This window comes from Parastagonospora nodorum (genome assembly GCF_000146915.1).
Source record: "Parastagonospora nodorum SN15 chromosome Unknown scaffold_12, whole genome shotgun sequence".
In the NCBI taxonomy this organism is placed as follows: domain Eukaryota; kingdom Fungi; phylum Ascomycota; class Dothideomycetes; order Pleosporales; family Phaeosphaeriaceae; genus Parastagonospora; species Parastagonospora nodorum.
In genome coordinates, this window is record NW_001884560.1 from 462,110 (window position 1) to 489,820 (window position 27,711).

Genomic DNA, 27,711 nt, shown 5'->3' on the forward strand with positions numbered 1-27,711 from the left:
TAGCAGAAAGGGACGAGATGAGATGAGCTGGAGGACTTTGGTGTATGAGATAAAAGACTGGATAATAATGCATGACGGGCTGAAGGCCTATGGGATGAGATATGAAGTACATGATTGGTGAAGTGAAGTGACTTGAAGGTATACAGGAACTATGAACTGGGGCTGGCTTCTGCTACTGTCCCGCTCTCGCTGGTGTCCTTCTTTGCTTCCTCGGACTTCTTCTGGGCCGCCATTTGCCATGCTGGGATGGCTGCGCGGCCCCCTGCGACTCTGCCGTATGACGAAGGTGCAGCCTTCTCTGCTGTAGGTGTGGAAGAAGAGGCGGATGCAGTGGTGCTGCTTCCCTGGGCCTCGGATGTGCTGGTGCCATTTGTCTGCTCTGTTGGCGCAGGGGCAGGGGTAGGCTGTGGTGCGGGTGTCGAGGTGCCGGATGAGCCGTTGACGTTTGGTGCGGGTTGTGACTGGGGCTGGTTTTGGCCGTAGTAGCTGGCTGCTGGGGCAGCTGGCCGGGCTGGTCCGGCACCCATTCTGTTGCCAACCAGGGTCTTCAGGCTCTTGAGCTCTGTCGAGAGCTCCCTCAGCCTGTTGTCGGTCGACTCCTTCTGCGCATCCATGGCCTTGGGGATCAAGTCTCTCAGACCACGCACGTCATCCTCGATGCGCCTGTTGTCGTCTCCTTGTCGCTTGGAAGATTCCTTCAGGCTGGTCAATACGCTCTCCACCTCGCCGAGCGCATTGTCTAGTCTCTGCGTTCTAGCTTCTTCCGATGCCTTGAGTGCGGTTGTGTCGGTGTTGAGTTGCTCCAAAAGGTCAAAGGCACGCTTGAACGAGTCGTCGATCGATGCCTTGTCTTGCTCTAGCTGTGGTGGTGTGGGCGGTTGAATCAGGGGGGCAATGTAGCGCTTGGCTGTGAAGTACAGCCCGTAGCCTACGCCTCCCATGACCGTGGCCATGATGAAGTAGTCTCGCCAGTCGCGTTTCGGCGGTCTGCGCTGTGTTAGCACGGTCGGTCCATTTATTCTCGTCACGGTATTCTTACTCAGGCGGTGGCGGCTGCTGCCAGTAGCCTTGTTGTGGATAGCCATAGGCGGGCGCTGATGGGGGCGGCCGGTTGTATGCATAGTTGGGAGGTGCGGATGTCGGTGGAGGAGGAGGCTGGCTGGGGTCTTCGGCGGCGGCGCGTGCAAGAGAGACGTCGACTTCTTCTTGTGTGAGATTCTTCGACTGGAGGAACGCAATGCGCTTGTCGAGAGGCGCGCTGGCGACAGATGGGTCTTGGAGGACTGCAGAGCGGTTAGGAGGAAGCATGTGAGCGTGGTCATGGTCGCGACATACACGAGACCTGCAATTCGTCAGTATGAGGTTGCTACTCCAGGAGAAGCGACTTACAGCAGAGGTTATTAGGTCCTCGCGAACCATGGTGACGGGTTGCTGCCCAGTGGCAGATTCTTGCGTATGGCTGCGTACGATGAAAGGAGCGGAGGCTTGATGGCGTGTCGCAACATATGACGGTCGAGCCGAGAAGTCGTGAGGCGGGTATCTTGCCGAGGCACTTCGCGTGTCGGGTATCTATGCTTGTTTAGGTTACCTTGGCACCACGACGCCTCTTCTCATCTGAACTTCGGTTTCCAACGAATGACATTATACCGTCTCTGATATCGATGCTTAAGATAGTGAGTTACGTCAAGGGCGTAATCCCTTTGTCAGACAACATGTCGAAAACAAGCAGACGTTTCCTGTACTCCTGACATCTCAGCCCGTCCACCGAGCTGGTCAAGTATATCGTCCATCATATTTGCACCTACTCTCCATCTCCTTACATATTGAAGTCTGCTTCCATTCCTTCTACAATGTCTGTGTCCTTGAATGGGCAGCAACTTCCGATGCAGCCTTTCCACACATCGCACATGCTTGTCACTACAACATCAACCTTCCACGTTGTCTGTTTCTCAGAGTTCACTACCATACATAAGGCGTTGTAGTCCCTTGGAGCAATCTAGCAAAGTAAGCATGGGCGCTACGGCTACATCACCGCCTTCATGGAGACGGTGAAGCTGGATTCGATTGATTTGTGCGCAGTTGTGTCTCTTCCATCATACTCTCTGCGGCCATGTCACGTTTCCGATATCATTATTTCAATCCATCTCTACAACGCTTATACTCAACATTGTACATGAAATGGCTGTGGCACGATGCGGCGTGCAAGTCTGCTCCACTCAGAGCAACGTTTCGACAACTCGAGTTCCACCATGCATAGCCCGCAGCTCACCGATACAGAACTGTGCGTCGTGATTTCCGGCACTTTCCTCGCGGTAGAGACAAGCTCACTATGGCGGGAACAATTGCATTGTGCGGGCGCCTCATTTGTTTGACTGTCTTATTCTCCTTCACCACATTGTGCGGGATTTTGAGACAAACGCAAAGCCCTGATTATCATGTTTTTTTCTCTTCTCTTTGTCACCCACCGTCTACCGATTTCTCCTCCAAATCAACCGCCAGAGATCATCAACATGAATCCACGCAAGAATCAGCATACCAACATCATCGATGACCTCGATGCGATTTCTTTGGCGCAGCAGGGCGGGAAGCGCAAGACCGCACCCAAGAAGAAGAAGGAGAAGACAGGAGGCGCCGGTGCTTCTGGCCCGTCAATTTCTGGCAGCTCGAAAGCGAGGTCTGGAAAGAAGAAGGCTTCTCCAAGAGCAACAGGACTACGTTTCTATGAGAAGAACGGCGTGAAGGTTCCGTTGTACGAGAAGAGCGGTAAGAAGAGGGGACATGCCCGTCTCGCGAGCAGCTTGCGCAACAAAAACACCGACTTCTTACTCGACCTTGTTGGAGAGTATGCTGGCGCGACTACGAGGAAATGGTTCAAAGACGCAGACAAAACTAAAGCTGAGATGGCGGACTGGATCGAGGAGCAGGAAACCTATGCGCTAGGTCCGAATCCGCTCAGCAAATTGGACCTAATAGGTATGTCACAGTGCGACTTCATGGCTTTAATGAGCATGTACTGACAAAAACAGTGCCCGCGGAGGATGCCCTCTGGACCGATTCTACACCTGCACTAATGACCTACAAGGGGAAAGGGAAGGGATTTGCCCCCATTGATGCGCCCATTGATAGGCGCCCGGGACGAACAGTAAAGAGTAGAATACATGCTCGCACTCCAGAGGAGCAAGGTACGAAACGCAAACGTGACAACACGATCGAGCCAGCGCAGACTTCGGAGCAAATAATAAAGAAATTGAAGGCCCATCAAGCGCGTGGAAGATTGGCTAAGCAATCAGCCGCAACAGACATAAAACCCACGGCCCAGTCGAAGGACGAGCGCCGCAAGTCCCGGATCGAAGAGAAGATGGCAGAGTTCAGCAAGACCGCCAACATTCCCAAGCTTTCCAGCGCAGCACAGGAGCAAACGCCGGAGGAAGAGGTTAGACTCAAGGCTGAAGATCTGAAGGCCCACAATACGATAATGGAGAGTAAGATGGCCTATCTGGGCATGCATCCAGACAACGCGGGCACCTCCAGCAGGGTGGTCAACCTCCCAGAAGAGGGAGAGGATAGGGTCCTGACTGCAGTCACGAACCCGTATACCAAGAAGCATGTCCTTCACGACACAGCCATACCGCATGACCGGACCCAGTTTCAAGCTCCGCAGGCTCTACGTGCCGAAAAGCCCTTCCTCAAGAACGGCAAACATGGCCGCGGTGGAGACTTTGAAAACGACCCCGACCGTCGCACAGGACGCGGCCATGAGGTCACTCCAGGAGACCTGATCCTTCACGATGAATACATTGACTTTCGCGCTCTCGTGTACAAGAAGTATCCCGGCTACCCAGGCGTTGCACAAGGAGAAGAGATGGATACTTCTATCAAGGAGGCTTGGGACGACAACGAGAGGTGGCACACCGGCTTCAACTACAAGTATGGCGGTAACATGTTCAACCACGTCTGGCCTTGTGGCTGCGAAAAGCTAAGAGGTGAGAGTGAGGACGAGGAGAGCGAGGAGGAGTAGTGGTGAGGGCAGGTTGGGCGGCGTTTGTCGGGTGGGGCTACTGCCAGTAAGTTCAAGCGAAGCCAAGGTAGATGGCACGGGTAAGAGAGAGCAAAAGTTCAGCGAGATTTGAAGTTCCCGTGTTTGATGCCGAGCCTTACTAATGTGTCCCAAGTTTCGATGTGATTGTCTTCTACTGAACACGCTCCGAACCCCAACTCCCATGTTTTCATACGTTTCATCTAGCGCAAATTAATTGTAGTGTAGCGCAGTTGACCGAATCCAAGGTGTTAAACATGTGCGAAGCAGTTTACGCAATGCACTTGCCATACTGAAGCCCAACGCCCATCTTACCAATTCTTGCTCACCTGGCTTCACAATGTTTGAGTTCACTCAGATATCGCCTTTGAGCGTGGCGTGCGTTGACAAAGGTGGCAACAAAGGCTTTGTTATCTTTCTCGAACGCTCCTGCACTGGTGTCTCGCCATCTCGACGCAATATCGGCTGAAGCTCGAAACAAGCAAGAACGACTCACCTCAGGCGCAGTTACAAACACCGTCGGCCAGCGCCAGTCTCTGGGCTTACTCAGTTTCCACGTACGGCTGCAACGCTGCCGATAGCCTCAATAGCAACACTCACTACTTAGCCTCATCCTCACTCGTTAGCGCAAAGTAAGCCTACTTCAACTATAAGTCAGGCCCCAGCTTCTTTCTCTAACAATAACAACCTAGCTCACTATAGCGTACCGACGCTCCACGAGCTCAACACCTACAACACACTCCTTCAAGCCACCAAAACGTCAGCTACAACAAGCACTTATCTCAGTTACAACACATCCTCTTCGACGACTATGGAGACTCCAGCAAGAATCTCGAAGCGGACAATGACGAAGTACGACGCCCAGTTTTACTCAGAAGTCTTCAACAGCAGTCTCGGCATGCCCACGCCGCCAACTTCTACGGCAAACGACGACACTGCTCATGCAAACAAGAGGCGACGGCTGACTCCCCCAATGGGCCTGGACACACCATGCATCTCCAGTAGGGAAATACAATTCAAACGGGACACGTCTTACTTGAGCACACCGCCGGAGACGATGAGTCTTAGAGTGACCATACCTGAGCCAGTGGTTACCAAGGACGACCAAAGGGCGCTGGCAATCCGTCGAGCGGCAGCACGGCGATGGATACCAAAACTTCAGGGGCCGTTCCCAAAACGCAGGGAGATTGGCGAAGCGTACAAGTTGAAGCTTATGCGGCATTACACGAGTCCGACCACGTCCTCCGAGCCGAACTTCATCAAACCACACATCGACGTTTCACCACGAGTCGACAGGCTGCGGCAACGATTCCCAAAGGTCCTAACTTCAATCCCAAAGCTCAATTTACAGGTGCCTGGCCCCATGGTATGTGCGCCTCCAAAGGCAACCCAAGGTCGCAAATCGGAGGAGAATAACATGCAGTTGAAAATGAACAAGAACATCACAAAGAGTGAGGCAGCACAACGACTGGCATGGAAAAGCTTCTCAGCGACGGAGAGAGATCGGATCGACCGTGGACGAGAGGCGATGATGGAGTCAGGGCTTATAGTGGACGATTTGAACAGCGAGCAACGCGGCACAAAGAACGGTCTGCCAGAATGGCGAAAGAAGAACACCGGAAAGTTCGCCAGAGAGAAGAGGAATGCTATCTAGGAGGGGTTCTTCGACATGCTTATACGTCCGGGCATTTGCAAAGGGTTGTGATAGAATGGCCTTGCTACTGCATCGGATTGGCTGGATAGCCTGGGATGGTTATGTGGTTCAGGGTCCTTACTTAGTACGGGCAATGCCCACAAGAACAAAAGTAGAAATTCAATGTGTATATAACGCAAACAGGTGCTTGTATTGGAGCTCATTCTGCACAGACGTGGTTTCCCGGACGCGATGTGCATGTCCCACCGCAATGCATCTACACCCAGTCTCTCCTTGTCTGAAAAGCCCTACCGATCCTAGAACAACATACTCCAAACTTATGAGCCCGAATCACCCCATTTCCATGATGATCATGGCCTTCACACCATCGCCAATCTGCGCTCCGTAGCATTCGTGTCGCGTTTCTATCCGCGTTAGCACAGCCCTTTTCACCGCACACACGAAGCAAACATACCCTGTACTGCGCAAACTCATACGAGTACTGATACGGACGCAGCATATTATAGTGCATCTTCATGTAATTATTATTAATCAGATGCCAGGGCGGCGACGGCTTATAGTCGTCCAGACAATACAAGCGGCGCTGATAGCGGTGGACTTCCCATTCCTGATCTATTGTACGTCAGTCAAAAACCGCGCACACTTCCAACGATTCCCCTGTTTCAAGAGAGTATCGGATAAAGGGAAGAAGGAACGGGCAATACGCACGCCATATCTCCCTCATCGTCACCTGGTCTTTCGGACACAGCGCTGCTTGCTGGTAGAAGCATGTCCACCACGTCTGCTGCAGGTCCTTGCGCAGGCAGTAGCATTTTGAGCGCATGAGTGCCATTTCGTTGCTCCAGGGCGTGTCGGAGACGGACATGCAGTGTAGGTCCGGGCTGCCTGGGGGCCAGACTTGTTTGTTGCAATATTCCACTGCGCCGGACTGGGGGTGGGGTTAGATCGTAAGACGTGGGGAAGGGGAATTGGAAGGAAGGGGGGAACGTACCACGCATCCGTTTGCGCTTGTGGTGGGGACTAGTTGGGCGGTTGCGAGGGTGAGGAGGCAGAAGAGAGCGAGGAGCGGGGTTAGTTTGCGGATGAACATCTTTGCTGTTTTGTATTTACTGTTTGTTAAATAGATTGACGGAGAAAGAAGGAGGTTGGGGACGGAGAGAGATTTATATATTGTTGCTCTTGAGGAGTGCGCGATGTGTTTACCGGGGTTTCTCCTCTTCCCGGTCCAAGTACCATGGAATGAATGCATACGGTATCGGAAAGACTAGTCAGAGTGCGAAATTGCGCCGTTGAAAAGGGCAGTGATATTCAAAGTAAATTGGCAAATAGTGCTGCTTCACATTGTTCTGTCACGCTAGTGATGGTGGTGAACTTGATTCTTAGGCCGGGGCGGGACTTGTACGCACACTCCGTCGGATAGTCTTGACCTAATTTGAGTAATTCTAATATCACTAGATCTACCGCGGTATCATCAGCGGCAAATTATTCGATGAAAAGCGTTGAGGTACTCCGGCAAGTGTTGTTGCATGGGTGGGATAGGGACGAAGTCCTGGGTCAAGCCTCACAAACATAACCCCAGGCATCCTCGAAGCTGAACAGGATGTGCTACAGGCTCGCCGGTTCGGAACTCATTTCTTTGAATTTTGTTTTATTCACGCTCTTTTTGCAAGAGCCTAGTAATCGTAGAAGCCCTTTCCGCTCTTCTTGCCTAACCACCCCGCATCCACCATCTTCTTCATCAACACCGCGGGCCGATACTTGGAGTCGCCGGTATCCTCGTACAACACGCGCATAATCGCTAAACAGGTATCGATGCCGATGAAGTCCGCAAGCTGCAGTGGGCCCATAGGCACGTTCGTTCCGTTCTTCATGATGCTATCGATATCTTCCTTGGTGCCGACGCCTGTCTCCAGACAGATTATGGCCTCGTTGATGTAAGGCATGAGGATGCGGTTCGCCAAGAAACCCGGGCTGTCGGCGGACTGCGATGCGATCTTGCCCATTTTCTGGCAAAAAGCGATGGCGGTGTCGATGGTGGACTGCGAAGTTTGCAACCCGGTAATGATTTCCACACCCTTCTGGATGGGCACGGGGTTCATAAAATGTGTTGAAATGACGCGAGACGACGCGGAAAGATCAGTGGGGCTGTTAGAAGTACTGGCCGCGATCTTGGTAATGCTGATTGACGATGTGTTTGTTGCGAGAATGGCATGCGATGGACAGATCTGGGCGAGTTGGGCAAAGATCTTGGACTTTAGATCTGGGATCTCAGGAACGGCCTCGATGACGAAATCGACATCTGACAAGTCTTCAAGGGAGATGCTAGATGTAATTCGCTCACGGACGGCTGTAGCGTCTTCCTTTGAGATTCTGCCTTTGCCAACATCTTTTTCGAGAAGCTTGTCGGCAAACTTGAGGCCCTTGTCGATAGAGGCTTGGGAGCTATCAATGAGCTTGACAGGAACTGATGCTCTCTGTGCTGCTACGAGAGCTATTCCAAGACCCTGGGCTCATTAGTCAACATCCAGTATATTCCCTTTCACAGAACTCACCATTTGTCCCGCTCCAATGACACCAAGCTTCTTCACTTCCGCAGCAGCTCCTACTGAAGGTGTGCTGCTGAATGCACGGCATTGCTGCCTGGTCGCAGTTCGAATAGCCTGCCTAGATGCTGCGGAGAACATTTTGTGTAATGTGCAAAGATTCTTCTGAATTCTCGACGCCGACGTTCAAAACATGTGATGCATGCAGCGGCCGATGAAAGCCGCTGCAGTCGTAGCCGAGGCATGACGTGGGGAGCATCCCTGTCGCGGGAGGAAGCCCTCGTCTTGGCGGGTTTGCTGCATTTGTCGCATGAATCAATTAACGCGTCGACGCGTCTGGACGCTATCGCGACGCGGAGTAACGACTCCAACCGTCACCCACCACAATGGCTCAAACAACGCTGGACGACTGGGCAAAAGACCCGGTAGACCCTGAGATTCGTGCTCATGTCCACAGTCTCATTACAGCTGTATGTATACACAACATTTGAAGTATTTCGACTAATACGCCTGCAGCTTGGTGGAATTGGAGACGACGGCACATATTCCCTCGGGGACGACGCATTGCTATGCTTGAAGGACCTCCGAAAATGGCTCAAGTTTGGCGATGGACAGCTCAATCGAAGAGATGTGGCACGATGCATGGCGGAAGCCAACCTCGTCAAAGGCGATTTGCTAGAGATACTTGCGAAAATCTCGCCCAAAGCAATAGAGGACAAGTGGAGGCACAAGATCGCAGTTGCAGCTTGTAGGTAAAATTCACACCCAAAAACTCTCATAGCTAACATATGCAAGTGGAACTCCTCGTGCCTTTGACATGGCCATTCGAGATCGACCCAATCGAAGCGACCGTCAACCACCACCGACATGGACCGTACATTCAGCTTGCGCAGATCGGATACAAGAGAGCGATCCTCCAGTTCGACCGCGACCGGACGCTACAGACAGCCGTCAAGATTGCCCTGCCCTCAATGGCCGTGCCACTGCGCGAACGAACTCCCAGAGACGAGGGCATAATCCGTATCGCGCTGTACTTCATCCGAAATATTGCTATGCTTTCGCCACCAACGAGTGCCCCCATGGACATAGACGAGGCTGAAGTGTCTCGGTCAGCAACCATCGACACCTTCCATGAGCAGGACATATTTCAGGTCCTCCTGAGTGTTGCATCGAGCATTGGAGAAGACTTTGTAGCGCAGGATGTGATTGTGCTCGAGATACTGTTTTTCCTGCTCAAGGGCATTGATGCAGAGAAGCTGTTCATGGAAGACAAGAAGCTCGGCACAAAGAACGCGGACGAGCTGAAGAACTTGATGCAAAAGGAGAAGGCAATGCTTGCAGGATATGCTCGGAATGCCCCAACTCGGCACAATCGATTTGGGACCATGATCTGGGTGAAGCGCGACGACGAGAAGGTGACAACAATATCTGGTCAGGACGTGCTCGGCAAAGCACAGGCTAGTATGCAGAAGATGGACCAGACGAAGAAGTGGAACAAGCCCAGACGCCCCGGCAAGAAGGTGGACGGAGAGCAAGAAAGAGAAGAATTTGACTTGCCCGTTGCACTGACTGTCTCCGCTCGCAAGCACATCAAGGCGTTCGTTGAAGAGTTTCTCGATTCTTCATTCAACCCGCTCTTCTTACACCTACGAAAGGCCATCGAGCGCGAGACCGAGCGAGTCGAGATACGGCATTCTCGACAATTCTTCTACCTAGCATCTTGGTTTTTGCGAGCGGAGTGTGCACGGCGGCGAACAATGAAAGAGCGAGCTGCTGATCCAAAAGATCCTGCCGTCCTTACTGCCGAGGACGAGAGCTACGGTCTGGTAGCTGAAGTCATGAACCAAGAGACATTCATCTTATTGAACCGATTCATGCAAAAGAGCCAGGACGAAAAGGCATGGCAGGATCTCAATGCTGGCATGAAGTGCTTTACCCAGATTCTGCTCACAGTCCACGAGATGTCGGAATCGGCGCTAGAAGACGACCAAGAGATTGCCGAGAACATTCAAAACCGCATCTTCTATGAAGAATCGACCCACGACCGTGTAGTCATGATTCTACGGTCATACAACGGTCAAGGGTTTGGCTACCTGGACGCGGTCACGGAACTTTCGCACGTGTTCTTGCGGATGTTGGAACGTTATGCAAAACAGAACGTGGACCTGCAAGTCAAGTCGAAGCGACGTGCTCGTAAGATCAAGAAGAAGGTAGCCGAGACCCACGGAGCCAACGGTGACGAGGAGGGCCAAGTATCAGACACCGAGGACATACAACAAGCACAGCGGACGGTGTCAGAGCGCAAGTTTGACTTTCAACGTTTCGCAGCAAAATTTGTCAATCAAAGTAGCGTCGACACCTTTGTGGCATTCGCCAGATATTTCAGCGATCTCGATACCGAGCAACTGAAACGGATCCACCGGTTCTTCCACCGAGTTGCATTCAAGATGGAGCTTGGTGTTCTATTATGCCGAGTCGACATACTTCAGCTGTTCACCAAAATGATGAAGGGTCCGGGTGGGCTAGACCCAGAATCGCCTGCATACAAGGAGTGGGACGAGTTCGTTAGGCACTTCTTTAGACAAGTTGTCAAGAAGGTTCAAGAGAGACCAGAGCTTGTTGTGGAAATGCTGTTTAGCAAGATCCCAGCCACACTGTTTTTCCTCGATCATGGCTATGATCGTGAGATCACCAAGTCAACACCACGTGCGCCGGCGGAGCTCGAAGTTAAACCTGGCATGGAAGTGCCAGAGCAGATTGGAGTCGCCGTTGGCGTACTGATCAACCAGGCAAAGTCGGATGCACTACATTGGGTTCGAGACATCCTCATCTCTGCAGCAGAGGAGCGTAAGGCATGGGAGGGTGCTGAAGAGGCACGCAAAGCGCTGGCGGCTGCCGAGCGGCCGGCAGGTGAAGAGGTGGCTGAAAATACCGAGGAGGAGTCCCCGAAGCCTCCGTCCATTCGTAAGTGCGATCCTGGAGCAAAACGGAAATAAGTTAACAAGATCTAGTTGTCAAACCCGACAGCGAAGAGCGCCGTCTAGCGATGTTCAAGGACAATAAGCTGCGACTACTTATGACGCTTGTAGGGTTCTCCAGGCTGGGCGAAGCGCATGATCCCGACGCGACGTGGATCATCCCCTCAGCGTTCACGTCAACGGATCTAGAATTTGCTATCGATCTACTTCGCAAGTACGAGTTCGATCCGCCAACGTACGAAGATGGCAAGGGACCCGAGGACCTCATCCGAAATAAAGCATCGGCAGCCCGCCGCTCGACCCGGCGGGTAGACTTTGACGATGATGACGAAGAAGCAGAGAATGCAGTAGAAGAGGATCATGGCGAATACCGTGCCGGCAAAGCTACGGAGAGGAAACCTGATGGTGAGCGGAAGAAACTAAAGCGACGTCAACGGGTTGGCACACCGGTTGAGTTGGATGACGAGGAGAAGGACCGCAGAGCCGAAGCTCGACGCAAAAAGGAGCTCGAGAAGTTCGCCAAGCAGAAGAGTACTGAATTTGTGCACGACTCGGATGAAGAAGATGACGACGACAAGGACATGGAGTTCTTCCGGCGCGAAGAAGCACTTCGAACAGAGATCATGAAGGCTTTCGGCAAATCGCTCACAGCAGGCAGCACAGAGACAGCCACATCCAAGAAAAGAAAAGCAGAGGATTCAACATCTAGGACCAAGAGGCGTAAGACTCCGCCTAAGAGGAAGGCGCAGCCATTTGCAGACAGCGACGATAGCGACGAGGATGTTCAGGACGCTGCAACTCCTAGCAGTAGAGCTCCGTCTTTATCGGCAAGAGATATGATACACGACGAGAGCGAAGTCGAGGACGAGGCTACCGACACTCCGCTGTCATCGCAGCACGCCAATGGTGTACACGAGAGTGATGAAGACACCACAACGGGAGCTACTGCATCTATCACAGTGAAAAGCCAAGATGTTGTGATGGCGGACGATGACGATGAGGAAGATGAAGCGACACCTGTTGCAAGACGGCCAATGGCGCGGAAACGAGGCGCGTTCATCGTCGATAGCGACTCGGAGTGAATAGAGGTAGTGCTGGATATTCAACACTTGCATAGCGTGGCGTGATTGGTTTGTGTTTCTCGAATTTTGTATACCCTTTATTTTGTAGTCGCTTCTATTCCATGCCATAGCAGATTTGCAGCTGCGCCTGCCAGATCCTCTCACTTCGCACTCTTCTACCTTGGGACGTGTTTTTGCTGTGTGACGTCGTGGTTGCTACGGGGGTAGCTGCTTCGTGCCTTCCCTCTTCACCTCCACCAGCTTGCTCACCTCGTGCCATCAACAACACAACAAAAGTAAGTGCTTCCCCCACGTCGACATTTTCCACGCCGCAGCCATGCTAACGTATCCAGACCGAGCAACATTTGAGCAAATACGCGCCCAGTGGGAGGCAGCTCAGCACGGCGAGGAAGAGACGGTAGATATGGTGGGCAGAAAGGTGTCCCAGCAACAGCCCACAGGTGGCAATGCCGCTCCTCACGGCACGAGTAAGTTCCGGAGGACGCTCAGCCATGGCCTCGCCTTTATTTCCAATCCTCTATCTCAACGAAAAATTACACCTGGTCAGCACCTTGCCTCCAAACCCACTCTTGCAGTAACGGCCTCGGGAGCAAACGGGTCTTCTCCCCATTTCGACGCGCCTATTTCACGACCGCGCGATTTGGCAGCTTCAAGAAGGCCAGTTGTTGAGGCATTGAAACCTGACACACTTACTCAGCCCGAGGATACTACGAAGAACGATCAAGTCAACGCGACATCTTCGGCACTGCCTCGCTCACGAACGACGAGCTTTCTACCACGACCAGTTGGACCCGCTTCGGGCGGTTCTTATGATGACCAGGACAGGACGATCAAGCTCCAGCCTGTCACAGTTGTCGCCGACCCCAAGTTGCGCGCAATACCGTCTAAGATACCATCACCGAGCCCTCCGCTCTCGGAACGACGCGTCTCCAGTCCACGTCAATATCTTCCTCAACACATGTCGCGACGCGATCCACAAGTTGTCAACCGCCGTACTCCAGTAGCCGACAGCGCGGGCTCCCCCTCGAAGCTGGCAGTGAGATCACGTACAACACCTAATCTAGTGAAGGCAGCGCATTCACCCCAGCCAGCACACAATGCGCCTTCCAGTAAAGCAGGATATAAGAAACCTGCAGGCACTCCAGTCACTTCGAAATCTACTCTACAAGAGAACGTACCTACGAAGCATCGCATCAGCCAGAGACGCTCTCAGATCATAGAGAAAGACCTGAAGCGAGAAAGCCTAGCAGCGCCTGCGACGGTGAAGAACAGGAAATCTATTGTTCAAGACTCTCCACTTGGCCCTAGCAAACAGCCGAACGAGAGCACTCCAACAATGGCAAAGAAACGCATGAGCTCGAACCTCGCCGAGCACACGCCCGTCACCGCCAAGCGCGTACAACCAAGGGGGCATCAACCCTCACTTACAAAAGGTAGTCCGGCTGCACAGCCCAGAGTGGGTCCCCGAAAACACACACCAGCACCACTACTACCAGAAACCCCAAGACCAGAGCTACCGCGTTTGAAATCAGAGAAGGAACAGCAGAGGAAAACACTGAACACGCCAAACGGTTTGGGAGGGATATGGAGGTCTTCACGTGCGCTGGCAGCAGCAAACCATGAGGTGAGACTTCCACGTTCCTTCACTTTCCACAATTATGGAACAAGCACGGAAAGTTTGCCCCCAATACCTGCCATCCCCGATCAATACGGGACACCATCTCTCTCAAGCTTCTTCCAACCAGCACCCTCTTTTCAGACGTATCGCTACAAGATGGATTCGATGGCTGCCTCCTGCGAATCCATTCCTGAAGAGACGAAGCATACCCTCTCTACCGTGCCCGATCATGCAGCACAGGCCGATCCCACATCACCTACTCTCTCGACCTCTTCTGATAGCATCGTCGCGCAGCCGTCGTGGCCTTACAAGACATCCTTACTACAGAGCGCCACCTCAACACAACCCTCAACGGAATCCTTGACAGGTATACAATATACTCAGAACGATCGACCTTGGTCCATTTCTGATCAACAATATGAAGACAGCGCTGACATTGAGTCTTACCTTCAGGTTCGAGATTACATGCCACCGCTATATTGGGCAGGCCGTTTTCAGTCCCGATGCGATCATTGGCGTACGGAAGCTATGACGGCTGAGCTCGATCCGACGCATATACCAGAAGGCCAGTTGGGCCAGTGCAGACTGAGTCAAGACAAGCTAGCAGCGTGCTACATCTTCGCGCAAATGCGCGACCTATGTCTCACGGAGCAGGCAGCCAACAGCTTATGGGCACGTTACATACCCAGAGTTCTAAAACGATGAGTATCGTACTAATTATGGTATACAGGAGTTTGAGTACAAGTACCGAAAAGACAACAGAATGTTGAGCGCGGAGTATCCGATGCACCCACCCCGTAAGCACGACAACCCGCCGACCGATAACAAAGGATCCTTTGGCCGAGCCATGAGGAAGCTGACCCCACGGAAAAGCAGCTTTGTCAATCTGCTGAAAGGTAAGGGGTGGGGCACGGGTGACGATCAGGCTGCCGAGATGTCCCCTGGTAGCTCTTAGGTCTGTCAATGACAGAGCTGCACGGAGAGGGACGTGGGATTGGTTCAGGGCACGCCGCAAGTAAAAGCATGTTACCTACATGATACTGGAAATTTCGAAGCAATCTCTCAATCTCTCAATCACGAGGTGGAGGACGTGGATGTCATGTACGGAATACAGATGTCTCCTCCACGGACGGTACAGCGTGGCAAATCGATTGACGCTATTGATTGCATCACTAGCACATGTCTAGCACGCATCAATGAACATAATGATCTATATCATCGCTCAAATCTCTATGGTTTTCCCTCTACTTTCTTTGGCGAGAGCTCTTCAACAATGTTGTTTGGATCTTTCCAAGCAAGCGCCACGTACTTTGTGTGACTGCCCCTGGCAAACACTTCGCCCTTGTTGTTCGAGAAGTTGATTGACGTGTATGCAAGAGTCTTGCCGACTATTACCGTATTAGCGAAGGCGCAGGTGAGGTACAATTAGAGGTACACGTACATTTGTCACAAGTTACTTCGGCTTGTATCAGGTCACCCACTTTACCACCTGATGAAAGGTAGGTCACGTTCAAATCAGTCGAGACGCCAGTCGCAAACAGGCCGCGAGATGCTACGGCCAGCGAGCCGCCCAGGTCGACTGTGACAGTCAGAATCATTGTAATAAACTATCGGTAATCATCGTACCCATGCTAGCTATCGTTCCGCCATGGAGGATGTTGAGTCGATTCTGGAACTTTTCAGTGATATATCTTTGACACACAGAAGATCAGGACGGACGGTATGCTCTTTCTGGATGTCCAGTTCGAACTTGACACGGCCTGGGACTGCGGAGGTTACTCGGAGCTACTTGGGAATCAGTACGATTGGCGAAAATCTAGGGTACTACGTACGCCATCGAGTAGCCTGGCGTTGTTGGTTAGCAATGTTGAAGCTATACCCGAGGATCAAGTCACCTTGGTTCCAGACCAGAATTGGCTCGGAAAGACTCCCAGACCTGGGAGATTGATCAGTCCCACGTTTCCAGACTAATCGATATGATCTTAGAGCTTACAGAGCGCACAAACTTCGTAGCCGACATCTTTAGTACTATCTCCTGCTGTTGGAGGTGTGCAGTCGACATCTCACTCGGCAATCGCAGCCGCATCTCCCGCACTAGCTAGGGGCGGAGCGGAACCGTGGGGCTCGTCTCCGCCCACTTGGCACGTCATGGAACTTTAGGTCGCAACCTCCACGCCTTTCTTTGACCTTCACTTTCGCGCGACGACGACTTTTCTTACGCGACATTTGGCGCTCATGTTTTCGCATATCACTCGAACATGATAATACGGTAGCAAACTTATTTCCCAACCCACATCTACAGCGATGTCGGCGTCATCATCGATTCAGGCCCTCGAGTATCTGCAGGGCCTGCCGCTGCAGACGCACAGGAAGCTATATGAGGCGCCGTCGACGGTGCTGGCGGTGTTTAGATGCATGTTGCCACATTTGGGTGCGTATCACATATTTGCCCTGGTGGCCAAAAGCTAATACTGCTGCAGCGAAGTCAATTGTCATGGCGATGCTCTACATGCCCTCGTCTTTTCCCGCCGCCGATCTCGAAGCCTGGTTCAAGCCCTCGGCGCGTAGCGAACGTGTACAAGCCCTTGATATTCTCGAACGCCTGCATATCCTCGGTTCGAAACGGGAAGACGATAAGAGCTTGTCGTACTCGCTCATTCCGGGGTTTCAGCGTAGCTTGCGCCATGCCATCGAAGGGTCGGGCACGCATCGCACGTTTGGTGTGCCGGCGTCGAAGGCCGAGAGAGGGGAGAAGAGGCTTAGTATTGAGTTTCTGGATGCGCATGCAAGAGAGCAGTGGGAGGGCATATTGTTCTTCATGGTCAGCGGAGCTGCAGGGTTCCAGCCAGGGAGCGTGAAGATGGACGTCGGGCCTGGGACGAAGAAGCTGTTACATGCGGGAGATCTGGTCAGGACAGTGCATGGGACACCGAGAATCACTAAGGAGGGATTCAGCTTCGTGCTGCAGGAGACGAATGCCCAGGTGTGGAATCTGCTGATAGTATACCTCAAGATGGTCGACGATCTGGGCATGTCAGAGACCGAAGTCCTCTCCTTCCTCTTCATGCTCGGCTCCCTCGAACTCGGCCAGGACTACTCTACTTCGACCCTCTCTCCCAGTCAACTCCACATGCTCGACGACCTCTCTGCCATGGGCATCGTCTACCGCAGCTCCAAAGACTCACCCACATTCTACCCCACCCGCCTCGCTACCACCCTGACATCCGACTCCGGCGCCCTCCCCGGCTCAGACGTCGGCACCACGGAGAAGCCCGACAGCAAGGCCCAAAACAAGGGCTTCATCATTGTCGAGACCAACTACAGACTCTACGCATACACAAACAGTCTGATCCAGATTGCCATCCTCAGCTTGTTTACCAAACTCCAACATCGATTTCCTAACCTCGTCTCCGGCAAGCTCACAAAGGAATCCGTCCATCGCGCCGTCCAAGCAGGCATCACGTCCGCGCAAATCATCTCCTACTTAACCACCTACGCCCATCCGCAGATGCAAAAATCTAACCCGCCCTTGCCACCTACCGTCATGGACCAGATCCGCCTGTGGGAGTACGAAGGCGAGCGTGTCGAAGTTACCACGGGCTATTTGATGCGGGAGTTTGGGTCGGAGAGCGAGTATAGAGATGTGATGGGCTATGCGCAGGCATTGGGCGTGCTGGTGTGGAAGAATGATGCGAATAGATGCTTTTTTGTCAGTCATGTGGAGCAGGTGGCGGGGTACTTGAAGAAGAAAAAGGAGGGCAAGGGAGGGAGGTAGAATTTATGATGTTTTGTTTGATGCGCGAGCATGGGTGGCGTTATTGGGTAGGGCGCATAGCGTGGGTTGGCCATACTGAGGCTTTGGAAGTCTAGAAGCGTAGTGGGGAGCATACAACAGAAGCTATCGAGACAATGGTCCATAGTCGTTGGAGATTTCGCCCAGACGACCATGCATAGGATTGAACAAGAGCAGTCTTCACTTGTATTGCAAATCCAAGCAAAAGTATCATGGCCCCTCACATGGATATTAATGATGTAAATTGCTCGTTTTACTACGTGTACACATAACGTGACAGTCCAGCCGTAGTCATGCTCCTCCCAGTGGCGCTCCTGCAATTCAAAAGCGGCGGACCCAACCCTACAAAGTCTATCCCTAAAGTGTAGAATCGAAGGCGCTACAGCTGCCCAAACGTGCGAAAGCCGCGCCGGGCATATCGAAGAAGGAACTGGCAAGTTTAACGTGAGCGCTCAGTTCGCCGAGTACCGCGTCTTTCCTACCGTGAACGGAACGTAGCGGTATTTGATCATGTGTTGGATTTGTCGGCGCACTGCGTCATCATTAGCTTGCCATTTCGCTTTGCCTCAGCCACCTCAAAAGTGTGTGAACTCACTCGTCAGGCCGAACAGAATCAGCCAGTACACCAGCAAGACGGGCCAGAAAACTGGCAGGTTGAAGATTTCAAACCAGCTGCAGAAAAAGCCAATAGTAATCGCGCGGGTGGTCGAGTACCAGAACTTAAACTCTGGGAGCCGGCGCACAAACGGCCGGAACTCTTGGTCTTCTTTGGTCGGCAGGCCGTTGGCGTTGCCGTCCTCCATGCCTTCGTCTTGTTCCAGCGCGGGGTCGAATTTGGGAGAGAGGAAGGCGAGGAAGAGGTTTAGCAGGTAGATGCCTAGCGAGTATGCGACTGGTGGCGCGTTAGTTGACGTGGTTCTTGCATGCGCAATTGCAGTGCTGATGCTGCGTACCGATATACCATCCTTGTGCGAAGAATATGCGCAAACCGAAGAGGATGAAGAGTGTTGCTGTTCCGCCCCATCGGTATGGTGTGTATGGTGTTGACTTGTCGAGGTATGTTTGGAACATCTGCTGGCTGTCAGCAAAATGCCTCTCTATCACGTTCACATCCATCGTATAGATGCGAATGCAGGTGGAATGCGAACGCGCCAGGCTGTCCGTGTATAACCTACCCTTCCATACTTTGTCGTTTGCGCCGTGACAGCCGCGAAAGGGGTATCAGGCTCTGGGGAGTCCATGGTTGCAATTACTATTGCTGGCCGTACGCGTATCGTATGTTATTCCCCGGGGATACGGATATGGTGGTATGGAGGTGGCGAGGGTCGATGGACGGGTCGGAGGCGCGAATGTTGAGGCGTCGTGTCAAAAAGTCCAGCTGCGTGTCGCAACCGGGGCGGAGCTACGTCTAGAAGGCCGCTAACGGAAAAGGTACGCTAGAGCCCACGCGGCGTAGTGGGAACGGGAGTCTTTTGGCGGAAGGCACAACCGAGGTTCGCCGATGCTACCCACCAGAGCTTCAAGCTTCACTTGACCATGTAATCTTCAATCTCAGCGATTGTTTCTTGAGAAGGGATACAATTGATCACACACAAGATGCAGGCATTCAGATCAACTGCGCGGGTTGCTTCACAGTTCAGGCCGACGGGTCTGCCCAGGTTTGTGCGGGGATATGCTTCCGCACCGCAGTATGAGCACATAATGGTATCGACACCTAAGCGCGGTGTTGGCTTCAGTGAGTGAAATAATTTTCTACGGCTGTATTCATAGTTTCTGGAAGCTCAGATTGCTGCCAAAATCATCAAGTCTAGAACTAATAGCTTCAAGTCCAGCTCAACCGCCCCAAAGCCCTCAACGCGCTCTGCACACCTCTCATCCTCGAGCTCAACCAAGCCCTTCGCGACTTCCAGGCGGACAAATCCATCGGCGCCATTGTCTTGACTGGCTCCGAGAAGGCTTTTGCAGCTGGCGCAGACATCAAGGAGATGAAGGACCTCACATTCAGCTACGCATATGGCAACGACTTTATAGAAAGCTGGTCCGATCTCGTCACCTTCCTCAAGAAGCCTCTAATCACAGCTGTCAACGGCTACGCGCTGGGAGGAGGATGCGAGCTTGCAATGATGGGCGACATCATGTACGCAGGACCGAAGGCTGTCTTCGGACAACCAGAGATCAAGCTGGGCGTAATCCCAGGCGCAGGAGGCTCACAACGACTCACAAAGGCGATTGGAAAGTCAAGAGCCATGGAGACTATCCTTACTGGAGACAACATCTCAGCAACACAGGCGGGCGAGTGGGGTTTGGTAGCGAAGGTGTTCGAGACTCCGGAAGAGTGCGTCAATGGCGCTCTCGCGACGGCGAAGAAGATTGCGAGCTACAGCCAAATCGCTGTCAAGGCTTGCAAAGAAGTAGTCAACAAGAGCCAGGAATTGGGCATTCGCGAGGGTGTTGAGTATGAGAGGAGAGTCTTCCACGGCCTGTTTGGCAGCCAAGACCAGAAGATTGGCATGTCAGCTTTTGCGAACAAGCAGAAGGCTGAGTGGAAGAACGAGTAGGCCTGAATGTCAAAAAGTATCTATTCGAATCGCACATATTGTGCTGCATGTTTGCTTCCGTTGCTTTGTGATTGTGACATGTGCCAAGGCTGCACCAGCATCTTGCACTTCGTTCGAACCATGGTTCTGGGTTACATAGTGCAAAGACTGGGCACAGAAACCTATCACTATGTTCGGCCTGCATGCTTTGAGTTTATACCGAAAAATACAAGGCTACATGGCGAATGTATCAGAAACCCATCCTCGAAGGGATGCTGCTGGACATCCCCACATTGAGCATCGCGTGCCACGGTATGCGCACCCGAGGCTTATCGCAGCACAGCCATGTGCGCGCATCTGATACGGTCCACCTGATGACGCGAGCACGCGGATCATGCAGTGCATGCATGGCATCACGGTATGACATGTAGGTACTTCGACCGAACCTCTCTTTGACAAACCTCGCACAGCAGCTACCATGGACGATACACCATGGCTTCGCGACATCCTGCGCTTTGCGCTCCACGCGACCGCATCAACCGAAGAACCTTGGGATGTACGGACAACGGCGGGAGGGGGCAAGCTGGTTGACCCAGACGATCCAGGCAAAGATCCGAGGTTCAGAAAGATGGTGGAAGCGATCTTGTTTAGCAGGAGATTCTTGAAGACGTACAACTTGGTGCTGTTGGGTATACTGGTGGTCTTCACGGCGTGGCATTGGGGTGAAAGGCTGGTCCTACATCGGAGGAAGAGAAGGAGTGCGATGGATAATACAAGGATAGGTCCAGAAGATACAGAAGCCTGGAGTAGTTCGAGCAGTACTATCGAAGGCAGCATCACACCGCCAGCGCCGAAGAAGCACGACGAAACGAGCCCTTTACTTCCCACGAAATCGCAGCGAAAGACTATGTCGTGGTATGGGAGACCATATTACGTCCTCGCATCAATGTTACAGTATCAACCTCGTCCCATACCTATAATCAACAAGACTCTTCCTACAAACGCCACCTCTCTGCTCGTCATCGCGTGGCTTGCCCTGACACTCTTTTACAACCTTTACCGCATGCCATTGAACTTCTTCTACCTCTTCGTCTTCGCCGACCGGTGCGGCATTATCTTCATAGCGAACCTACCTTTGCTATACCTTCTCGCTGCAAAGAACCAACCTATCAAGTTTCTGACAGGATACTCCTATGAAAGCCTGAACATCTTTCATCGCAGAGTGGGCGAGGTTATGTGCCTCGAGGCATTCCTGCATTTCGCGGGTATGTTTGCAGTTTGGTACGGTTTACTGCGACATCTTGGCTTCACGTTGATTAAATTCATCTTCAATCGTGTTGTCCTACTAGGGTTGGGTGCGTTTATCGCATATGAAGTCATCTACTTCACGAGTCTAGGAAGTTTCAGGAAGAGGTGGTACGAAGTCTTCCTCGGGCTGCATATCGTTCTACAGGTCGCTGGCCTGGTCTTTCTCTGGTTCCATCACTACACTTCGCGGCCATATGTCGGCATATCCCTCGCGGTTTTCCTCATTGACCGCATCTTGTATCGCATGTGGCTCAAGTCCTCCACGCACCCAGCCACTCTTACGGTCCTGGAAGACGATGAAACACTGCTCCTCTCTGCGAACTGGGAAGTCGACACCAGCAACAAAACCGCCCTGGTTGCAGCAAACATGAAGAACGGATGGGAACCAAATCAACACATCTTCATCTCCGTTCCTTCTCTATCGCGCAAACAAGCCCTTCAATCGCATCCATTCACCATCTTCTCCGCTGCACCAACAACCACTCCAGAATCCGAGACACATGAAGGCAAGAAACACGCATGGTTCTCACTCCTCATCCGCGCCCAAGGCCCATCCGGCTTCACCCACCAACTCCTCCAACACGCACGCACAAACCCAACAACCCGCATCCGCCTCGACGGCCCCTACGGCTCTCTCCACGCCCTCCACATCCTCCAATCATCCTCCACCGCCATCCTCATCGCCGGTGGCTCCGGCATCGCAGTCGCATACCCGCTTCTCTACGCGCTCCTGCGCCCCACCGACCCCGAATCCCCATCCACGCTCAAAGTCAAACTCCTCTGGATCACGCACGCCCCGTCTCACCGCCTCTGGGTGCCGGAGGACAAGATGAACGAGCTAGAGGAATGGGGACTGGATTTGATGATTACGCCGCCGACAGAGATTGCTGGGCGTCCGGATGTGGGGGATGCGCTAAGGGGGTGGGTGGGTGAGGATGAGGGGAGTAAAGGGGTGGTTGTGAGTGGGCCGGAAGGACTGGTTAGGGATGTGAGGAATATTTGTGCGGGGATGGTGAGGGTGGGGAGGGATGTAAGGGTACAGGTGGAGAAATTTGGGTGGTGAGTGGATATAGGGAGGTTGGTGCGATGGAAAATGCTATCTTGATGGGGTGTTCGGGGCGTTTTTGGTAAGGGATACATACTAGAATGTAATTAGATAGGCCCTCGACGGAGTTTCGTGTTCTGGCACTCAATACAATATATCTGCTCACTCGTTGAGGAGACTCGCCAATTCATTATCTATGTTCGGGCCGTTCTTCGACTAATACTTGCCTCACTCGGCGAATGAGATCAGGACAGCTTCGGTCGCCTTTATTTGCACAAAACCATCTTGTACAACTTCCTTCGACTCACTTCCCTCAATCTTGCCGTCTAACGCTACCGTCTGTCCAGAAAACTCAATGCCCTCTCGAACCTCCGCTCCAGCCCCAGTAAGCCTCTGCACCGAAGTCTTCACATCACTACCACACAATTCCTTCGGCAACTGAAACGTCACACTCCCCCTCTCCCCCGCCGCACTCGTCGAAGAATTGAAAATCTCCTGATTAACAAGCACAACGCTCCTCAGCTTCTCCCCCTCGGCATATACAGCATACCCAGCCAACGTCGTAGTGTTCACAATACTGATAACCTTCTTCTCACCCCCACCCAGCGCCTTCGCAACGAGCCAATTCCCATAGTAGAGCGGTCGCGGCCCAGCCGCCGTCGTGCCGTTCTGCGTAGCCTGCCATGCCGCGTATCGATATCCCGTGCCCATGTGCCAATACAGCGCGGACACGTTGAGTGAGGCGGCGTACAGCGCGTAGTCGACGCTCCACACCGCAGCGCCGAAGACATCAGACACGCCCGCGAGACCCTGGCATGCGATGGAGTTCGTCTCTCCGATGACATATGGCAGGTTTTTGGATACGGAGTATGCGGAGGCGCTGGCGTGATAGGCCATTAATGGCCACATCGCAGTACGGTTCATCAAAGCGCCGGCCATGGTGGGTTTGACGGGCCCGCATGCTGCGCCGAAGTACTGGTGCGTGCAGAATGTTCGGGCGAGGTTGGTGGATGCGATGCCGAGGTCGATGGCGGCTTGTGCGGTCCAGGTTAGGTCGTCATTGAGGGTGCCGGGGGCGACGAAGGCGCCAGCTTGGAAGAGCTTTTGGGATGAGATTCCAAGGACGCGCGTGGCGATTGCGGCGGTGTGGTTGAGCCATTCCGGGACGTATTTTTGGATAGACCAGGTGGTATTGTCTCGGTCGACGGGAAAGACTGGCATTGGGATGTTAGCTTACAATTCGATATTTGTAGAAGGGCGTGTACCATCAAACTCGTTTCCAACCTCCATAGCATAGAGATCGGAGCCAATGCCCTCGTAGAAAGCTTTTGCTTCGGCAATAGTGGCTTTTTCTCCTACAGCACCACTGTCGAACGTCACTCCAACAGTGTATTTTGTGCCATTTGGGAACGTCTTGAACGACTCAAGATACGCCGGTCCCCACGTAACATTTGCAGGTTGGTCTGCACCAGGCACTGCAAAGTTCTGGATGATGGCTTCCTTCTGGTTAGGTATCCAGATTCCGTGATTGGCAGTTGTACCTCCCACGCGGATGGGCACTGCTGATCCACTAATGTCTTTGAGGTTTTGGAGCATACGGTGAGACAATTCGTTTGGTGACCTATTACTCATCAATGAATGTGTAATTGTGAGAATGATGTACCTACGAAATATTGCCTGCCATGCTTGGTAACGATGCCATCTCCATCGAATAGCCTTGGAACGAGCCAGAAAGCGACTGCGTACCAGCTGGTGGTGAGTCGGGAATTTCGAGCTGAATCACATTGCTTGTTGTAGCGGCGGCTGTGTGCAGAAGCGCTGCCGCCACACATTTGACATATGGGTGTATCATGTCTTTTTCTCAACTGATCAAAAGACTGTCCGTAGTTGATCTGTTGTTGATATTTAAATAACGCATGACGGCACCCAAGTACCTAAGTAAGAGACCCATAATTATGGAGATAGCCATACTCGTGCTGAAGAAAACTCGGCTCCACCTATCTACCAAAGCCTGGAGAATAGGAAACTAGCGGGCATATTTCTTCAAGCATGTAGGTGTTTGTGGAGACCCCAGTTGAAAATGCTCAGGTCGAGCGTGCAAAGGCCAACGCTTGCACGCAACGAGGCAAGCGCGATGCGGGGAAAAGCCGGTCACAAGTCAGGAACATAGATGATCCCCGAAACGCCAATGGGAATCGCAGGTTACATCGGAAGGTGGAGGGAATCGTCGTACATCTTTCCGAATGTTAATGAGAGTGGAATCGCACCAGGAAATAGATGCTTCTAAAGCAGGAAATGGATGTTTGCTTAGCGTCTTGCCGCGTTTATCTGGCCTGTACGATGACTATATCGCATATAACCACGCTCCCAGGCTTAAGTTAACAGTATATAGTAGAATATCTTAGTAGTATACTAATGTATTTTGACAATTAGTACATAGAAAAGTAAAGCTATAAAGTCTATAAAGGCTCTAAGCAAATTAGCTAAGTGATTACATGCTCTCTGTAGAGCTAGATGCTAAACCTTTACTTCCATCGAATTGAAAAGACCTTCGATTCAACAACATCGTACAGATTACGTTCTGCCTTACCGATAATGCGCGCTGCCCGAACACGGAGCTTATAGTCTCCATCTGCTACGGCTGTATGATTCTTGAATCGGCCATCCCACCTGAAAAAATAAGGGTAATCACGTGCCAAGTAAGTCCAGGCCTCGCTGGCCTCGCCGATTACGCGGGATTGATTTCCAACTGACACGACATCGAAATAAATCCTTGCCGATCCAAGACTCAGGTAAAAGAAGAGAGAAGGTGTGTCGTCCGAGCCCTGATCCTTATGCGATAGCTTGAATACCGAGTTCTGCGGAGTAACGGGCACAAAGTCGCCGGACGGAGATTCGCGCAAGGTCTGGAGTGCGGTGCTGTTCAACACCACGTGAGAACTCAGATCCCCTACAATGCCCTGATAGGGCAAAGACATTGTCTCGCCATTGGTAGCATTAAGACGAATGTAGCCACCATAGACTGGAAGACGGGACGCATCGATCCGTGGAGGGGTTACTTTTACAATGATAGTCTGTTTGCCGCCAGCGGGGACTGTGGTCTTATATGTACTCAAATGTACAGTAGCATAAGAATTGTCGATTTTCAATCCGGGGAACGTGTCGGGGCTAGTAGACGTTGAAAAGGTGTACGCAGTAGCGCTGCTAATCACATCCAGTTCGTAAGTGATAGCTTTGTGTCCAGTATTTGAAACAGTAAAACTTTCGTCGACAAGATTGACAGTGTCGTTAAAACTGAGACCGGATGCGCTTAGAACTGTGACTGCATACGCAGCATCATATGCTTGTAATAGACCAGCTCCTTGCTGCGCGACTGGGGCCAAGGAAGATCCAAAAACATTGTTGACGTTGATCCGCGCCGGTTTGGCTGTAGCCGCAAGAAGGTTTTGAAGAACTACCGGGTCGTATGTTCCACGGGCTTCGGCGAGGAGGGCGTAGATTCCAGCAGCATGATAGCAAGCCCTACCGCTGCCACTTATGGTAGCAAAGGAACCAAGAGCAACAGGGAAAGTCGACAGAATGTTTGCTCCGGGGGCACCAAACTGAGGTTTCATATCGGCCTCATAGGTCGGACCCCACGACGAGAAACTGCTCACTGAACCACCAGTCAAGGTGTTTGGCGTCTCCACAACCTGGATCGGACCGTCATGAGGATCGGACATGTCCAACGCGATAGTTTTACCCGCAGCCAGAGCCCTGACCCAGTTCTCACCAACAGCTGCTTCAACCATACCAACAGCAGATAAATTGAATGAACCCTCCTGGAGAGACAACGCGCCTGGTGCGTTGTTGTAGATCATAACATACTTCGCGCCCTTGTCAATAGCGTTTTGTAGCTTATCTCCGAAACCACAGCCGCCACGTCGCATTATGACAATCTTCTCGGACAAATCAGGCGTCGTATCCGGGAATGGGGTGCATCCGACATTCGCTCCAGATGGGTTGGATGATGGAGTCCAGAGAGGTAGCTTGCCGCGTACCCACTTTGCAGGCTCGCCGACTGCGTACCTAAAATCTTGTACTTGGCCATTGTTGACGGTGTATCGAGATCGAGATTCCAGCCAAGGCTGAACAGTGTTGTCGAACGAAGCAATAGCAGCAACGCCTTTGCCTCCAGCAGGGTCCTCGGCAAAGAATTGGCCATAGTTGCCGTCATCGCCGGCAGTAAAGGTGACGATGATACCTTCTGCTGCCATGCGAGAGAGAATGACAGCATTTGTGTACTCGCTCCAACCAGCTTGTGCTGCCATTGAACAGGAGATGATGTTGGCGCCGTCAGCATGAGCCCGCAAAAAGCCAGCAACGAGGACATCTTCTGAAGTTGATCCGTCGCAGCTAAACACACGATAGGGGTATATTTTCGCATCCTGTTGGTTAGAAGGACATCCTTAGATTCAAGGACGGGAGGAAACCTACAGGAGCAACTCCAACAAAGCCATGCTCATTCTTCTGGGCGGCAATAATACCAGCAGCGTGAGTTCCATATCCCTGTGCAGCCCCGTGTAAGCGAATGTTCTATTGGTACATGACTCATAAGTGAATACTCACTGCGCAACTGTCCATTGGGTCCGGGCCAGGATGGGGAACATCATCATCACTGCTACCCCCGTGGTAGTCGTTGCCAGTAAAGTCGTATCCTTTGGGGAACAAGCATTCAGGTTTACCGAAGCATCCGCCAAGAGCGTAGTGCGTGTAGTCAACCTGAGATTGGAGTTAGTGTTGTCAAACCAGGTTAGCAGGATTTAGTACATACACCAAAGTCGAGGAGAGCAATACGCGCTCCTTTTCCAGTAATCCCTTTAGCATGCAGTTGATCGACCTGAGTCATGACATGAGGTGAAAAAGTATCCTTCATGGGATCTCGTTTGAACGTCTGTCTGGATTTGAGTTTCGCAGGAACTCCAGGCGCAATCGGGACATTTTTAGAATCCTGGCCGGCGATTCTCTTGTTGCGCCAGGCTTGTACAACCTGATCCTCAGCTAGGAGTCTAGCAAGCTCTTCAGCTTCGTTAACTCCTTGGCGGAATGTAATAGAGCAACCACTGAAGATTTCGCTG

The 27,711-nt window shown here is 52.3% G+C and overlaps 15 protein-coding genes across 15 annotated transcripts; 7 read left to right on the plus strand and 8 right to left on the minus strand.

Moving 5' to 3' along the window:
• Positions 1 to 149: 149 nt before the first annotated feature.
• Positions 150 to 1,308, minus strand: SNOG_08106 (hypothetical protein; the record flags this gene model as incomplete). Its single annotated transcript, XM_001798379.1, has 2 exons — positions 150 to 987; positions 1,040 to 1,308. 2 exons carry the CDS (start codon positions 1,306 to 1,308, stop codon positions 150 to 152), a joined length of 1,107 nt encoding a protein of 368 aa, XP_001798431.1.
• Positions 1,309 to 2,510: 1,202 nt separating this feature from the next.
• On the plus strand, positions 2,511 to 4,018 carry SNOG_08107 (hypothetical protein; the record flags this gene model as incomplete). The annotated part of the gene is made up of 2 exons (XM_001798380.1): positions 2,511 to 2,973; positions 3,027 to 4,018. The coding sequence occupies 2 exons, from the start codon at positions 2,511 to 2,513 to the stop codon at positions 4,016 to 4,018; spliced, it is 1,455 nt and encodes a 484-aa protein (XP_001798432.1).
• Positions 4,019 to 4,376: 358 nt separating this feature from the next.
• SNOG_08108 (hypothetical protein) lies at positions 4,377 to 5,690 on the plus strand (the record flags this gene model as incomplete). The annotated part of the gene is made up of 4 exons (XM_001798381.1): positions 4,377 to 4,473; positions 4,544 to 4,593; positions 4,823 to 4,888; positions 5,388 to 5,690. 4 exons carry the CDS (start codon positions 4,377 to 4,379, stop codon positions 5,688 to 5,690), a joined length of 516 nt encoding a protein of 171 aa, XP_001798433.1.
• A 359-nt stretch (positions 5,691 to 6,049) lies between these two features.
• SNOG_08109 (hypothetical protein) lies at positions 6,050 to 6,780 on the minus strand (the record flags this gene model as incomplete). The annotated part of the gene is made up of 4 exons (XM_001798382.1): positions 6,050 to 6,094; positions 6,145 to 6,302; positions 6,399 to 6,618; positions 6,682 to 6,780. 4 exons carry the CDS (start codon positions 6,778 to 6,780, stop codon positions 6,050 to 6,052), a joined length of 522 nt encoding a protein of 173 aa, XP_001798434.1.
• Positions 6,781 to 7,363: 583 nt separating this feature from the next.
• On the minus strand, positions 7,364 to 8,374 carry SNOG_08110 (hypothetical protein; the record flags this gene model as incomplete). Its single annotated transcript, XM_001798383.1, has 2 exons — positions 7,364 to 8,164; positions 8,243 to 8,374. 2 exons carry the CDS (start codon positions 8,372 to 8,374, stop codon positions 7,364 to 7,366), a joined length of 933 nt encoding a protein of 310 aa, XP_001798435.1.
• Positions 8,375 to 8,619: 245 nt separating this feature from the next.
• On the plus strand, positions 8,620 to 12,293 carry SNOG_08111 (hypothetical protein; the record flags this gene model as incomplete). The annotated part of the gene is made up of 4 exons (XM_001798384.1): positions 8,620 to 8,703; positions 8,750 to 8,981; positions 9,029 to 11,197; positions 11,245 to 12,293. 4 exons carry the CDS (start codon positions 8,620 to 8,622, stop codon positions 12,291 to 12,293), a joined length of 3,534 nt encoding a protein of 1,177 aa, XP_001798436.1.
• Positions 12,294 to 12,609: 316 nt separating this feature from the next.
• Positions 12,610 to 14,866, plus strand: SNOG_08112 (hypothetical protein; the record flags this gene model as incomplete). The annotated part of the gene is made up of 3 exons (XM_001798385.1): positions 12,610 to 12,760; positions 12,869 to 14,601; positions 14,642 to 14,866. 3 exons carry the CDS (start codon positions 12,610 to 12,612, stop codon positions 14,864 to 14,866), a joined length of 2,109 nt encoding a protein of 702 aa, XP_001798437.1.
• Positions 14,867 to 15,141: 275 nt separating this feature from the next.
• On the minus strand, positions 15,142 to 15,509 carry SNOG_08113 (hypothetical protein; the record flags this gene model as incomplete). Its single annotated transcript, XM_001798386.1, has 2 exons — positions 15,142 to 15,299; positions 15,353 to 15,509. 2 exons carry the CDS (start codon positions 15,507 to 15,509, stop codon positions 15,142 to 15,144), a joined length of 315 nt encoding a protein of 104 aa, XP_001798438.1.
• Positions 15,510 to 15,546: 37 nt separating this feature from the next.
• SNOG_08114 (hypothetical protein) lies at positions 15,547 to 15,931 on the minus strand (the record flags this gene model as incomplete). The annotated part of the gene is made up of 2 exons (XM_001798387.1): positions 15,547 to 15,696; positions 15,905 to 15,931. The coding sequence occupies 2 exons, from the start codon at positions 15,929 to 15,931 to the stop codon at positions 15,547 to 15,549; spliced, it is 177 nt and encodes a 58-aa protein (XP_001798439.1).
• A 474-nt stretch (positions 15,932 to 16,405) lies between these two features.
• SNOG_08115 (hypothetical protein) lies at positions 16,406 to 17,686 on the plus strand (the record flags this gene model as incomplete). The annotated part of the gene is made up of 1 exon (XM_001798388.1): positions 16,406 to 17,686. The coding sequence occupies one exon, from the start codon at positions 16,406 to 16,408 to the stop codon at positions 17,684 to 17,686; it is 1,281 nt and encodes a 426-aa protein (XP_001798440.1).
• A 593-nt stretch (positions 17,687 to 18,279) lies between these two features.
• Positions 18,280 to 18,820, minus strand: SNOG_08116 (hypothetical protein; the record flags this gene model as incomplete). The annotated part of the gene is made up of 2 exons (XM_001798389.1): positions 18,280 to 18,596; positions 18,658 to 18,820. The coding sequence occupies 2 exons, from the start codon at positions 18,818 to 18,820 to the stop codon at positions 18,280 to 18,282; spliced, it is 480 nt and encodes a 159-aa protein (XP_001798441.1).
• Positions 18,821 to 19,276: 456 nt separating this feature from the next.
• SNOG_08117 (hypothetical protein) lies at positions 19,277 to 20,307 on the plus strand. The gene is made up of 2 exons (XM_001798390.1): positions 19,277 to 19,439; positions 19,532 to 20,307. The coding sequence occupies exons 1-2, from the start codon at positions 19,301 to 19,303 to the stop codon at positions 20,260 to 20,262; spliced, it is 870 nt and encodes a 289-aa protein (XP_001798442.1). The 5' UTR covers positions 19,277 to 19,300; the 3' UTR covers positions 20,263 to 20,307.
• An 880-nt stretch (positions 20,308 to 21,187) lies between these two features.
• Positions 21,188 to 22,612, plus strand: SNOG_08118 (hypothetical protein; the record flags this gene model as incomplete). Its single annotated transcript, XM_001798391.1, has 1 exon — positions 21,188 to 22,612. The coding sequence occupies one exon, from the start codon at positions 21,188 to 21,190 to the stop codon at positions 22,610 to 22,612; it is 1,425 nt and encodes a 474-aa protein (XP_001798443.1).
• A 210-nt stretch (positions 22,613 to 22,822) lies between these two features.
• On the minus strand, positions 22,823 to 24,426 carry SNOG_08119 (hypothetical protein; the record flags this gene model as incomplete). Its single annotated transcript, XM_001798392.1, has 3 exons — positions 22,823 to 23,808; positions 23,860 to 24,153; positions 24,258 to 24,426. 3 exons carry the CDS (start codon positions 24,424 to 24,426, stop codon positions 22,823 to 22,825), a joined length of 1,449 nt encoding a protein of 482 aa, XP_001798444.1.
• A 693-nt stretch (positions 24,427 to 25,119) lies between these two features.
• SNOG_08120 (hypothetical protein) lies at positions 25,120 to 27,099 on the minus strand (the record flags this gene model as incomplete). The annotated part of the gene is made up of 3 exons (XM_001798393.1): positions 25,120 to 25,616; positions 25,950 to 26,989; positions 27,071 to 27,099. 3 exons carry the CDS (start codon positions 27,097 to 27,099, stop codon positions 25,120 to 25,122), a joined length of 1,566 nt encoding a protein of 521 aa, XP_001798445.1.
• Positions 27,100 to 27,711: the final 612 nt, after the last annotated feature.